At 49.6% G+C, this 14,446-nt stretch overlaps 1 protein-coding gene across 3 annotated transcripts in view; it reads right to left on the bottom strand.

Annotated features, from left to right (window-relative positions):
* Nucleotides 1-14,446, bottom strand: part of LOC135804640 (uncharacterized) — a 67,922-nt gene that overhangs the window by 38,630 nt on the left and 14,846 nt on the right. For 2 of the 3 annotated variants that reach the window (XM_065318556.1, XM_065318558.1), the window contains 4 exons: nucleotides 13,832-14,082; nucleotides 4,241-4,399; nucleotides 2,751-3,443; nucleotides 203-568 (listed from right to left, as the gene is read on the bottom strand). In XM_065318556.1, the coding sequence (XP_065174628.1) occupies nucleotides 203-568; nucleotides 2,751-3,443; nucleotides 4,241-4,399; nucleotides 13,832-14,082 (1,469 nt within the window). The remainder of the gene's footprint in view (nucleotides 1-202; nucleotides 569-2,750; nucleotides 3,444-4,240; nucleotides 4,400-13,831; nucleotides 14,083-14,446) is intronic. The other variant, XM_065318557.1, reaches the window with a different exon arrangement.

Below are 14,446 nucleotides of genomic sequence, written 5' to 3'. Positions count from 1 at the left end.
GTATCAGTTTAAACATTCTTCTAATATCTCTCCTAATTCTCCAAAAAAGGAAGAAGAGGATCTCATGCCCTGCCCCTTCTCCCCCAAACCAACCTATCACTCAGTGCATTTCTGTGTACATGGGCGTGCATATGCATTCATGTATGCATGTGGACATTGACTAATGACTGTGACAGTTGCATGCTTGCTGGTGAGTACTCACACACACGGAGGATGATGGGGTCAGGCTGATTCAAAGGGCAGAGAGTGGAACTGGCAACTGATTGTAATGATGTTGTTGTCAACCCATTGTTAACACCAATGCGGACTTGGACATCGCTTGCATTGACTCCAGACAGAATGGCAGCTTCACTTGGAGTCAGGCGACACACAAACCCAGTGGGTGTCACTGATGAATTGCCATCGAGAGATTGAATGTATGGAGTGCCAGCACGGCTGACGATGGATACTGCCGAGCAGTTGATCGACTCCGAGGGGGAAATGGCCTCGTTCTGGTGCAACTTAAACTCAACGGTCAGTGTGCTATTGGCCTGCAGGTCTATAGTCCAATTAGCAATATCTTTAACACCTGTTGATCAACAGAAGATGTACACACGCATTAGTCCCTTGTTGACTTTATAAGAGAGCTGGAAAATAAGGCATTTAACACTGGGGAGATACATGTACATTGCATCCAGAGTACATGAGTACATGGGCAAGAGTGAGAAACTCCTATCTTGAGCTGCGATGGTTTTTTTAATTGTGTCATTCTTTCGTAGAAGTATGATAAAGTGGGTATACCGCTCCGTGCTTGTTTTGTAGATATGGTGTGAGTTCATTTCTTTTTTTGAGCAGACTGCAACAAAGCGCGACTCATGATGATGATCGCAGCTCGGTGCAAATGTGGCAAATAATGAAGAATCCTTGTCCCCGATCGTAGCGTCTTCTTGGTTTGTTGCAGAATCAAAAAGTCTTTCATTGTAGTAACACTGAAATTCGAAAGGGTACCAAATGCCCGGAAATGCTCGCAATTGGCTTCAATTTTTGAATTTTTTCCCGGGGGAGGATCCCCGTTCCATGGCCGCCCCACCTACAAAGTCGGTGCGACGGGCCTGTACTCGTATGTATCCATGTATGTATGTAGCTATTTAGCATAAGAGGTGAAGTTGTGAACTCATCATCCTGCTTGTTCACTTCAATGTGAACAAGAAAAACAATAATAACAGTATAGTCTGAAAACAATCCTGAACGATCTCTGTTAGAATGGCGGCTACGCCATAGCTTAGTGGTAGAGCATCTCTCGCCTATAGAAGGCCCTTGCCCCGGGGTTGGAAGGCCCTTGCCCCGGGGTTGGAAGGCCCTTGCCCCGGGTTAGAAGTAGGGAGGGCCCAAATATGCTCAAAATTTTTGCATATTATGCTTTTCGCATATTGCCGGGCCACTTGCTTCAAAATATGCTTCGAAATCACACAAAAGCAGAAAAATATGCTCGAAATATGCTCGAAATATGAACTGATATCAGTGATAATTATGCGAATTCTTTGCTCCTTGTAGCAAAATATGCTACATTTGGTACAATATGCTAGATTTGCTACTTTATGCGACCCTGAGTCGCGGACACTCTCTTCTCGGGTCAAATTTTCGCCCCGTGTTTGGATGAGCATATTTCCTTCAGGGCTAAGTTTGGAAGTGTTCCCTGATCGAGCGTGCCGTGGTAAGTTTCCTTGTCCATTTCCGCAATCTGCCCTATAATTATGCGAATTCTTTGCTCCTTGTAGCAAAATATGTTACATTTGGTACAATATGCTAGATTTGCTACTTTATGCGACCTTGTGTCAAAAGGACAAAATATGCGAAAATATGCGCAAGCATATTCGGGCCCTCCCTAGTTAGAAGGCCCTTGCCCCGGGTTAGAAGGCCCCTGCCCCGGGTTCGGTCGTTGGTGGTGATAAACAATTTCTTTTCAGACTTTCCCTATTGAACTCCTTCAAACAAATCAATGTTGATAGCTGTGTCGTGATGACCAAATGGGCGTTAGAGAGCAGACATGAACCAATAAGCCACATTGACATCAGGCATCATTAGTATGATTGGTGGCTTTGGACGAGGTGCTATGGCTACATGTATGTTTACTCGGATACTGAGCCAGTAATAATAAATGTAGAATAGAAGAAAAAACACATGGGAACGAGTTATGAAGCAACTATCCACGACTGTAACAAGGTGATAAGCAGTCAGAAAGTCAGAAAGTTTCTCACTGCTTATCATCTTGTTAAATTAGATATCTTGCGCAGATAAATGTAGAATAGAAGATAAAACACATGGGAACGACTCCGAACGAGTTATGAAGCAACTAACCACGACTGTCAGTTTCTGACTTTCTGACTGCTTATCATCTTGTTACAGTAGTGGATAGTTTCTTCATAACTCGTTCCCATGTGTTTTGTGTTTTTTCTTCTATTCTACATGTATCTGCACAATGTATCAAATTATCATTCAAACCTATCTGTCAGAAGGTACTAGTAATACTTGTGCTTGCTCACGGCACATTTCGTCGGGCATTTTCTGGCACGAACAAGATCTATCAGATTAGGAAGGTATTCTCGGCTTAGAGAGGCCAATGTGAGCAAGAGTAATATTGCCACCTAGCCTGTTCTTGAACTACATTCTTGCATGATATGCTTTACCGCGGTTGATGTATCAGTTATGTATTTTTTGCCATGTGTGATCCTAAACGGCTTGCTACAGGGAAAAGCATCCGACAGCCTCACCTGAACCATATGTGATGACGGTGAGGTTACCAGCAGCTACATTGGATACACCTGCTTGGTCAACAAATGCGCCATTGGCAAATGATGCATTCACAGGTCCTGCATTGATATCCTCGGCTTCCATGCACGAGATATTGGCAGCGAAGAAAGCAACGCCAGTAAAAATATCACTGACTTTGAACACGGCAACTTTGTCTAGGGTTCGTCCACCAGACAAAAGCAGGGTCACGTTGATTGTGGTGTCACGTACGTTCTCATTGATCAGCACTTGCAACATCAAAGAAGACATGTTGGCGAATACGGACGTTACTACCGGGGGAACCGTGTCTGGAATAATAGTTGCGCTCTGGTGGCCCGAGCTGCAGGACTGGTCAGAAAACACTGACCGGCCAAGCGTGGTGATCAGACCCGAACCATTACGAACCACCACAAATGCATTGCTCTCGTTCACCCTCAGCAGCAAGTCCTTTTCGTTGGGTGAAATCAGGCACAGTGAAGTGTTCCCAGCGGACATAGACCCAACGTCATAGTGCTTGATCGATGAGATATATGGCATTCCTGCTGCATCTACAATTGACACGTAACTACAGTTGATTGAAGTGAAAACGCCCAGTGATTCTCCCGCTCGCAGGCCAAAGGTAATGTTCAAATGTCCTCTTTCAATGTCCAGGGTCCAACTGGGAACATGCACACCTGTGTGCAAAGCAGAAAGAAACAAAGCCAGTATGCACACACACACGTATTTGCATACCCAAGAACATGCATGCATGCATACCCAAGAACATGCATGGTGGCATGCACAAGAACATGCATGCATGCATACCCAAGAACATGCATGGATGCATACCCAAGAACATGCATGGATGCATACCCAAGAACATGCATGGTGGCATGCACAAGAACATGCATGGATGCATACCCAAGAACATGCATGGATGCATACCCAAGAACATGCATGGATGCATACCCAAGAACATGCATGGATGCATACCCAAGAACATGCATGGATGCATACCCAAGAACATGCATGGATGCATACCCAAGAACATGCATGGATGCATACCCAAGAACATGCATGGATGCATACCCAAGAACATGCATGGATGCATACCCAAGAACATGCATGGATGCATACCCAAGAACATGCATGGATGCATACCCAAGAACATGCATGGATGCATACCCAAGAACATGCATGGTGGCATGCACAAGAACATGCATGGATGCATACCCAAGAACATGCATGGATGCATACCCAAGAACATGCATGGATGCATACCCAAGAACATGCATGCATGCATGCACACAATTACTATGTACATGAACACGTACACACAGAAAACGTTTATTCTGGTCATTCAAAAAGCCATGTATCTCGTGATGGCAATGTGACGCAACCACTCCACCCAGCCTGATCTAGTGATGGCAATGTGACACATCCACTCCACCCAGCCTGATAATGATTATAACAGATTCATAATGTTACGTACAGACTGCTCTTGGTGTGGACGTTGGTGCACTGGTTGTCACAGCACCAGGGGTAGTATCAACTCCGACATCACTTGTTGTCACAGCACCAGGGGTAATATCAACTCCGACATCACTTGTTGTCACAGCACCAGCTACTGTAGTCGTTGGCACAGCAGGGTCTATAAAAATCAGAGAGGAATCAAGATGAAGCAGAAACAAAGAGGAAAATAAAGCAATTAGTACTTATAGTTACCTTGGTGGACTGCTAGTCATAATTAGTAACTTATAGGTCCTTTTCTCTTCACACATTACTATTGGCTCAGCATCCGAGTTTTTATTAGTACTTACGATCTGTAAAAGACTCTGCTAAACACAACTGGCACATGCGTTCGCCAATAGAATCTACGGAGGAAGTAGCTTCCACTATTTCTGCCTATAATGTGAGCCGTCGACTGACTAAATGTACCTTAGGACCTGATTTCAACTTTCATCAAAATGTGACGTCAAAGTTACTCAAAGAAAATGCGACTGTGATCGATCATGAAGGCAATGAAGTCAAAGACGAAGTCGATTTTGAATTTTTTGTTTGCAAGTTAGATCGATCAATCGATCGATTGTAGGCAGTCAGAACGGTGAGTAACGATGTAGCATTGAGTTTGTCGGTGTGCCGCATGAGGACGTGTCTCTCCTAGATGAGCATGACGAGTCGTTCTACTGCGATGTCCCCGGGCACGACGAGAGCGAGCGCGATTGCGATGACAGAGACGACAACCCGTTCGCACCGGTGGCAGAGAAGCGCCAGCTCCGTCCGTCTGACAACGACGAAGACGAGAGTTACAATGACTTGGAGGAGGAAGGTCGGCGTGTCGAGGAAACCCTAATCGCCGCAGAGATCGTGGACTGGATGTCAATCGGATGTACATGTACATGTAGCTGCCCTGGTGACAATCACTTTGCAGCGCTTGACAAGGACCTCTTGAAACTCTTGTCATGTCTCTCCACCAGCTAAAGCGCCGCTCTCGCCAAAGTCACAGCCCACTCTACAAAAAGAGTACGGACTGGACGAACTGGCTACCTCAGTGACCGCGGGATTCGCGAAACCGGCAACAAGTATGATACTGCATACGTGTACATGTGCATAGCCGAATTTACACAATTATAGTGCATTCTACAATATGGAGAATTCATTGTACTTGCAAGGCTAATATTGATTTGAAAGTTTGTCACATGGAAGTCTACATACTAAAGTACATTTTCCAAATAAAAAGGGAATTTCAAAATTTTCACCACTAAGGTCCATTTACTGAGATCATGGCAAATGTATAATATGCGCCACAAGCGCTACACTATCATTAGAATCCATCAAAGAAATATAGAATGACTAGACAAACCACTGTACTGAACCTCAAAAGGTCAAATGCAGAATGGCTGGGTTCATTCGGGGGCTGATGTATAGACTGCACTTTTTTTCTGATTACGTTCGGCTGTGAAAACGCTCAGCTGTAAATTCTGGAAGTAAAAATGAAAGCCACAGACTCACATTGCATGCCTCGTACGGTAGGACTCATGATCTCCAGAAATGTCGACCTCAACCGAAATTCTGCCATGGGCCAAACCAAGCAGATTTGTGTACTCTGGAATATTTACTCTCATGTTGTCCGTGACCTCTACGAGGTCCACTTTTGGCCGTGTGCCCTCATGAATCCACATGCTTTGCACTCATTTCCCCTACAATTTAGATGGTAACGATCTCCGCAGTTTGTGCAATGAGGATATCTCTACATGACTGCAAAACAAGGGTCTTTGTGGTCCACTTCACAACAATAACACACACAGAAGTCTCTGCTGTGAGCACGGTGGCTCGGCAATGGCTTTATTATTGATATTATTATATCTCCTTCCTGATATTTTTTTTCTTTTTTTTTTTTCTTTCTTGAATAATTGTACGCATAGGGGCCTGATAAGAAAAATTAGCACAAGACACTGCTGCTACTGTAGTCGCACAGCAAAACACACAGAAAGCGACAAAATGTTACAATGAATGTAACAACACCCGTCCAAGCTAAAGGACCGACATCCCTGCCCCAGGACGGCATCTCGAAACCCCCACACACTCACCACATGGTCATCATCCAGCTTCAGTACAATCACTGTATTCTTCCCCTGCAGACTCAACCCCCCTGTCACTAGCCATACAATCTGAAGCTGTATGTAACCATACAATGGCCCACGACGCACACACCACCCCTACGTTTTATAACTAAAAAAGAAAAGCAGTCGTAACTGCAACAGCCACATGGCCAATAAGAAAAACCAATATGATATATCGATAAACACACACCCAGAAGTCAGGGGTGGGAGGGTGGGATACAAACTGCACCAACGAAAAGCCACTGCGAAGTGACAGGAATGCGGTCCAGCACAACATTTTTGCTGACGCAAAAAGTTGTGGGGAAATCCCAAAATCGGTGCGATTTTGCATGAGCCCAAATGTTCAAGTTACCCACAAAGACACAAAATCGGTTGTGGCGACAAACGCGATTAGGCCGGCTGCAGGGACGCCGTAATGTCGCACTCGCCCCAGCACCATTCAAACAGTTCCCTTTGGCAGTTCACGGCACGAACTTCAACAAAGCCCCGTGAATGCGTACTAGGGGAAGGCTAGACAGCATGTCTCTAGACATCAATAGGCATCGTATGAAAAGCCAGTCAATAGCACTAAAGAGCGAAAGCCTTTTGTCACGGTTCGGTTTCACTCGCGCACCGGGCCCGAGCTGCCAGCGCAAACAAATGCCGGGCGCGAGCTGGCAGCACGAACAAACACCGTACTCACACGAGACCGCTGGGCCAACGGATGGCCACAGCCATCAAAAACAGGAACAAACCCATCCACGGCTCTTTCTCTTGCTAGCTGTGCTGCTGCGTGCATCCAACTGTTTTGCAATTTCTGGTTTATACGAAGCAGAGAGCTGCTCAGCAATGCGAGAGAGAAGGATAAGATGATTAGTGAGCTGGAAGTAAGTACTCCAGAGGCAATTTGACGAAGCGACGGACTTGGCGTTTGAAATTGTACGAACAACTCACCGCGTGCCAGTCGCCTCAGCTGAAACGCAGCAGCATACCGGTAATTCGCATCAACAGTGCCGCGATGAAGCCAGGGAAGTCGGCGGCTGGTGGCCAGGACATGTTTACAGCAATGAACCGTCCGCAGGACCACGGCTTGGGTTTGAATCACAGCCGGGGTTGCTGGCCAGATCGCTACAACAACGAGACGTGAACAGGTCCGCCAGCGGAGATGCAACAAATGCAACTGACCAACAACTACGTTTTGACACGGATGACCGCACAGCAGTAACAGGGCATTCAATTATTTCAACAGCTACTGGTACACATGGTACTGGTGGTACCATCCCAGACTACAGAGGTCACCAGCGCAGCGCTGTCCAGTCCAACATTGGCCGGTATACAGATGGTTCCGCAACAGTGACCATGACAAGTGCCACTACAAGTAAGTGTCAATGATGGTGTTTAGTGTTCTTGCTAGGCCTGCTACTGCAAACACAACTACCTCAGGCAGTACATCTCGTAGCAGTTCTAAGGTTACTGGTCCTACATTACCCTTGGGCAGTACTGGCAGCAGCAATGTTCTTCCAAGCAATTCTGTATACTCAACCAGTACGCATAGTGTGAATACTGCAGTGAATACTAAGTACAGTGTTGGTACACAGGCTAATCCACACTCTTTCAGAAAGCCTCCAGTGTCAATGGCAGCGCCCCAGTCATGTATCCAGTGGCAGGCACCGCCTATGAGCACAATGTAAATGGCTTCTACAGGTACTAATGTATATGGGCATACCGACCAACCACAGATGTCTTCCGGGTACATGTAACAGCCAAGGGTTATGCAACACCATCAAATATTGGAAATCAAATGTATGCAACAGGGCTACCTCAAATGCAACAAAACCAGGCTCGTGCAGAGCCATGGAAGCAGCTACAACGAGTTGGCATACCGATATTCAGCGGTGACAAACGTACATTTGAGTCATTCCGAGAAGCTTTCATGGCATGTGTAGATAGTGCACCCGCCACCCCTCAGTACAAGCTGTTGCAATTGAGCCAGTATTTGGCAGGAGAAGCACCGACAGCCATCGAGCGATTTGGCTACTCACCATCAGCCTATGACGTGGCTAAGAAGTTGCTAGAGCGCAAGTATGGCGGCGAGCGTCGCCGTGTGGCTTTACATATTGAATGCGCACAGCCACTTGACCACATCGATGGGTCTGCAACCAGTGGTACCTCCACGTGCACAGCCAACACTCCCAACAGTAGCAGCAGCAACAGCAGCACAGCGGGCTGGTCGAGTCTCTGTTGATGTTATGGTGCCTGAGCGCCACATGCGCGACAGTCTAGAAACGACTGCACCAATTCTGCAAACTAGTCGGCACCAAGGTGATTACAGACACCATCATGCTGGCATTTGTAGCCTACCTGGCACGTCAACATGCCGCGTCAACCGTCCGCTTGTACGTGTCGGCGATCCGGGCAATTGCCAAAGAAAACGGCAAAGATCTCTCTTCGCGAAGAGTGGACCTCGCAGTTAAAGGAGTGGCACGTGCACAGGCCAACCGAACTAAGAACGCCAGCAAGCCAATCCTCCGGCCCCACATGGCAGCTATGCGCAACGCCCTGATTAGGTCTAATCTCAACGCTACCGACCGAGCCATGGCATGGGCAGCTATTCGCCTGGGCTTCTTCGCCTGTCTCCGGGCAAGCGAATATACTTCCACAACCGCCACCACCATGTCAGACGGGGCCTCCGAACAAATGACCTCTCCATCACGCCGCAGGCCATACAGGTCACAATCAAGAAGTCCAAGACCGACCAACTCGGCCAGGGTCACTCCGTCCGGCTCACAACCACCAACTCAACGGTTTGCCCGGTCAGAGCCATGCACACCTATCTCTCCAGACGCGCCAACCTGCCCAATAGACCACTGGTCATCGAAAGCTGTGGCAATTTCCACTGCACGGCCTCAGAGCCGGACCCGCAACCACAGGAACATTGAGCGGCTTCACCGAATCCGAGATCATGAAACTCGGCAGAACGGCGAAGTGCCTGTTACAAGCACTATGTCCGCTGTGGAAAGTAACTGTTCACCGTCCGCAGGCGCGCAAGCGCGCACGGCCACATACACGCACCCGCATACACATACACACGCACGCACGCACGCGCACACCCACATGCATGCACACACGCATGCGTACGCGCACCCGCACTCTGACACCGTGCAAGCATGCACGCATGCACACACGCTGCGCACCCGCTGGTACGCCCACTCGCGGACGCACGCACTCACGTTCTAGCACTGACTGGCGGTGTGGGACACCCCATGCCATGGCGGTGTGGGACACCCCATGCCATGGCGGTGTGGGACACCCCATGCCATGGCGGTGTGGGACACCCCATGCCATGGCGGTGTGGGACACCCCAGACCATGGCGGTGTGGGACACCCCATGCCATGGCGGTGTGGGACACCCCATGCCATGGCGGTGTGGGACACCCCATGCCATGGCGGTGTGGGACACCCCATGTGTGCACGCACGCTTCTGATACTTATGAGAAGCTATCGGCTCCACTTAGTTGCGGTGCTATTGCTCTCACCTATGGCACCATGCCACCCATAGCTTTTGGGCTTTTGGTGCCTGACTCTGAGCCTGAATATGTCCAGCCTTCACTGGCTTCAGCACTAAGACCAGACCAGGAGAGTCTCTTCCTGGACGGCGATTTGCTCGCCCCAGAGCGTCCACCATCCATCCCATTACCTGCCCTCAGCGACCATCTCACGGACAAGATTATCAAACATGGCCCGATTTCGCCGACTGGCACCCACAGCAGAAGACACGCCATCTCCGGTGCCCGAGAGCACCTACTCCCTCTGATGTTGGAGGGTCAGGCCTACCAGTGGCTAGGCCTGTCAGCGTCCACACGTGCCACATACGCGACAGCCTGGAAACGACTGCACCAATTCTGCCGACTAGTCGGCACCAAGGTGATTACAGACACCATCATGCTGGCGTTTGTAGCCTACCTGGCGCGTCAACATGCCGCGTCAACCGTCCGCCTGTATGTGTCGGCGATCCGGGCAATTGCCAAAGAAAACGGCAAAGATCTCTCGTCGCGAAGAGTGGACCTCGCAGTTCAAGGAGTGGCACGTGCACAGGCCAACCGAACTAAAAACGCCAGTAAGCCAATCCTCCTGCCCCACATGGCAGCTATGCGCAGGGCCCTGATACGGTCTAACCTCAACGCGACCGACCGAGCCATGGTATGGGCAGCTATTTGCCTGGGCTTCTTTGCGTGTCTCCGGGCAAGTGAGTACACTTCCACAACCGCCACGACCATGTCAGACGGTGGCCTCCGAACAGAAGACCTCTCCATCACGCCGCAGGCAATACAGGTCACAATCAAGAAGTCCAAGACCGACCAACTCGGCAAGGGTCACTCCGTCCGGCTCACAACCACCAACTCAACGGTTTGCCCGGTCAAAGCCATGCATACCTATCTATCAAGACGCCCCAACCTGCCCAATAGACCACTGTTCGTTGACAGCTGTGGCAAGTTCCTAACTGCACCAAGACTCACCCGTCTAATCCGTCAGCTACTGAGCAGCGCAGGGTACCCACCTATCCAGTATTCACTGCACGGCCTCAGAGCCGGAGCCGCAACCACAGGAGCAATGAGCGGCTTCACCGAATCCGAGATCATGAAACTCGGCAGATGGCGAAGTGCCTGCTACAAGAACTATGTCAGCTGTGGAAAGTAACTGTTCGCCGTCCGCAGGCGCGCAAGCGCGCACAGCCACACCCACATACACGCACCCGCAGACACATACACACGCACGCACACACACCCACGCATGCACACACACACATGCATGCACGCGTACACGCACCCACAGTCTGACACCGCACAAGCATGCATGCAGGTACACACGCTGCGCACACGCTGGTACGCCCATTCGCGGACGTATGCACTCACGTTCTAGCACTGACTGTGCACGCACGCCTCTGATACTTATGATAAGTTATCTGCACCACTCTGTTGCTGTGCTATAGCTCCCACCTAGCGGTGTGGGACACCCCATGCTATGGCGGTGTGGGACACCCCAGACCATGGCGGTGTGGGACACCCCATGCCATGGCGGTGTGGGACACCCCATGCCATGGCGGTGTGGGACACCCCATGTGTGCACGCACGCTCCGACTACATGCGATTCAAACCCTTCTCGGTGTCACTAAGGGAAAACAAACATGCGAAGGGCACGCATTTGAACTACGTACATGTAGCTGAAGCGCTTGAATACCACACTAAGGTCATTCGGCTGACCAACGCGGAATTTGGGGGCATTCGGCGGCTTGGTCTGATTCCTAGCTTGTTGGTAACCGGCTTGAGGTTTCCAAGGTTGCTATGACAACGTGCAGTCATGCGCAGGGCCACCCAACATGCGTTGGGGGCCCAGGAAAGACAGAAACGCGTTGCTAGGCAACAGCAAAAGCGCTCAGCGAGTATCACGCTACTCATGCAGCACGCACGCTGGCTTAGGGTATCATGCTACCCTTGCGCTGCGGGGTACCACATTGCCCCTCGCTGGAATCAGACCCGCGCCCCGGATACCTTGCGCTGGCCTCCTGACGGCCAAACTCAACCAACTTGCGCGCTGTGACTGGGGTTGTGCATGCCTTAGCAACATAATGTGGCCCAGGTCGGCAGACTTTCAATTAGCCAAGCGAGCTACTCAGGCCAGGGCGCATGATCACTATTCGCAGCACTTATCGTCCATGCAGCAGTCGGGTTAAAATCGGTTGTGGCGACAAACGCGATTAGGCCGGCTGCAGGGACGCCGTAATGTCGCACTCGCCCCAGCACCATTCAAACAGTTCCCTTTGGCAGTTCACGGCACGAACTTCAACAAAGCCCCGTGAATGCGTACTAGGGGAAGGCTAGACAGCATGTCTCTAGACATCAATAGGCATCGTATGAAAAGCCAGTCAATAGCACTAAAGAGCGAAAGCCTTTTGTCACGGTTCGGTTTCACTCGCGCACCGGGCCCGAGCTGCCAGCGCAAACAAATGCCGGGCGCGAGCTGGCAGCACGAACAAACACCGTACTCACACGAGACCGCTGGGCCAACGGATGGCCACAGCCATCAAAAACAGGAACAAACCCATCCACGGCTCTTTCTCTTGCTAGCTGTGCTGCTGCGTGCATCCAACTGTTTTGCAATTTCTCCCTCCCACCCACGCCTCTTGATCTGTCCTAGCTCACTATTCTGGACAAATATTAATTCAATTGCAATGAAGCGCCGGGGGCCGGCGGGGGCATTCGGCGGCTTGGTCTGATTCCTAGCTTGTTGGTAACCGGCTTGAGGTTTCCAAGGTTGCTATGACAACGTGCAGTCATGCGCAGGGCCACCCAACATGCGTTGGGGGCCCAGGAAAGACAGAAACGCGTTGCTAGGCAACAGCAAAAGCGCTCAGCGAGTATCACGCTACTCATGCAGCACGCACGCTGGCTTAGGGTATCATGCTACCCTTGCGCTGCGGGGTACCACATTGCCCCTCGCTGGAATCAGACCCGCGCCCCGGATACCTTGCGCTGGCCTCCTGACGGCCAAACTCAACCAACTTGCGCGCTGTGACTGGGGTTGTGCATGCCTTAGCAACATAATGTGGCCCAGGTCGGCAGACTTTCAATTAGCCAAGCGAGCTACTCAGGCCAGGGCGCATGATCACTATTCGCAGCACTTATCGTCCATGCAGCAGTCGGGTTAAGCTTTCCAACTCTCTTTGGCCGTTGGAAAGCGTACCGTTTCTTCTCTTAAAATCTGTCATAAAGCTTTCTGCTGGCTATACTGGAAATAATTCTGGTGGGAGCAGCTCTTTTTAACCCTTTACCATCCGACCAAATTTCCCCAGCAGTCCCAAATGCAATAATTCTCACCTTATTCTGAGAATATCTTCGGTTCTAATCAACCAATTTTCACAATCTTGGGCATTCTGGAAAGCTCTCCACGAGCTGCGTACATTGAGCTCAAACAGGACACTACCGAGATCACATATCCAGCGCCAGGGAGCTTCAAATACACCCCATCGCTGGATATACGAGGAAAATCTCTCCTCGCCAGCCATTTCTCGCTCCTTCATCGTAAACATTCCAAATTGTTTGCTTGAGTTTCTTTTCATGCTGCCCACGCGCTCAAAGCATGCCAAAGTGACTCAGCATGTCAGGAGAGGGGAAAATCCCCGCTCAAGGTCACTCACTCGGATAGAAATTCGACTTTTGGCGTAACTGAAATGTCGAGCGCAATATCTTTGGAATGCGACATCGCAGCTCTTTACCGATTGATGCAATGTAAAGCTGGGCTCTTCGGCTTCCTCCTAGATACTTAGTTATTTAAATTCCGACAAGAATCGATTGAGTTACGATTGTTTTTTATGCATGTCCATCGATCTCTAGAGATCGATTCAAGTACGCACGGATGGTAAAGGGTTAAAAGTCACATTCACTGTGGTATATATTTCAATCTTCACACTCCACAATACTCACTGCAGTTGATGGAAATCTTTCCACTGGTCACGGTTGGTGTGATTGCGTGCTTTTCAATATTCAGAGCTATTACGTTACCATATGCAAAAATCAAATGATGGTTGCCTTGTAGCGAGATGTCTTTGGAGTCGGATGACGTGCACTTCCTGCTAAACTTTATTGTGGTGACTCCATTGATTTGTGATCCACTGAACACACTGGTTTGGGATTCATCACTGTCCACGGGTGGAAGAAAGTAACCTGTAGCATACCTATTGGAAAAGAAAACAATACACACATTGCTCAACACAAAGCCTCACGGGAGAATTTAAAGGGGAAGTCCGGTGAAAAATTTAAATTTCAGGGTTGGTAGAGTTTCGGGCGCTGAGTCGAATGGTGTTGGTCCCACGTGTCTCCGACAAAGCGTTCTCGAGATATTTCCGTTTGAAAAACTGAGTTTCGGGGGCTGCGCCATGACGTCATGCGGCCGCGCCACGCCCTGTGCAACGTCATAGCGTGCAGCTAGGTCAAAAGGAGTGCGTGAAAGCAATAGTGTCAGTGCTATTTCAAATGATTTGGCGACTGATATTAGGTGGTGCAAGCGACCCCGAAGACCTGTAACTCCTTGTGAGAGTG

The sequence above is a fragment of the Sycon ciliatum genome, chromosome 1 (assembly GCF_964019385.1).
Source record: "Sycon ciliatum chromosome 1, ocSycCili1.1, whole genome shotgun sequence".
Lineage (NCBI taxonomy): Eukaryota > Metazoa > Porifera > Calcarea > Leucosolenida > Sycettidae > Sycon > Sycon ciliatum.
Note: the sequence above shows the minus strand (reverse complement) of the source record. Positions and strands in the feature narration are given on the sequence as shown.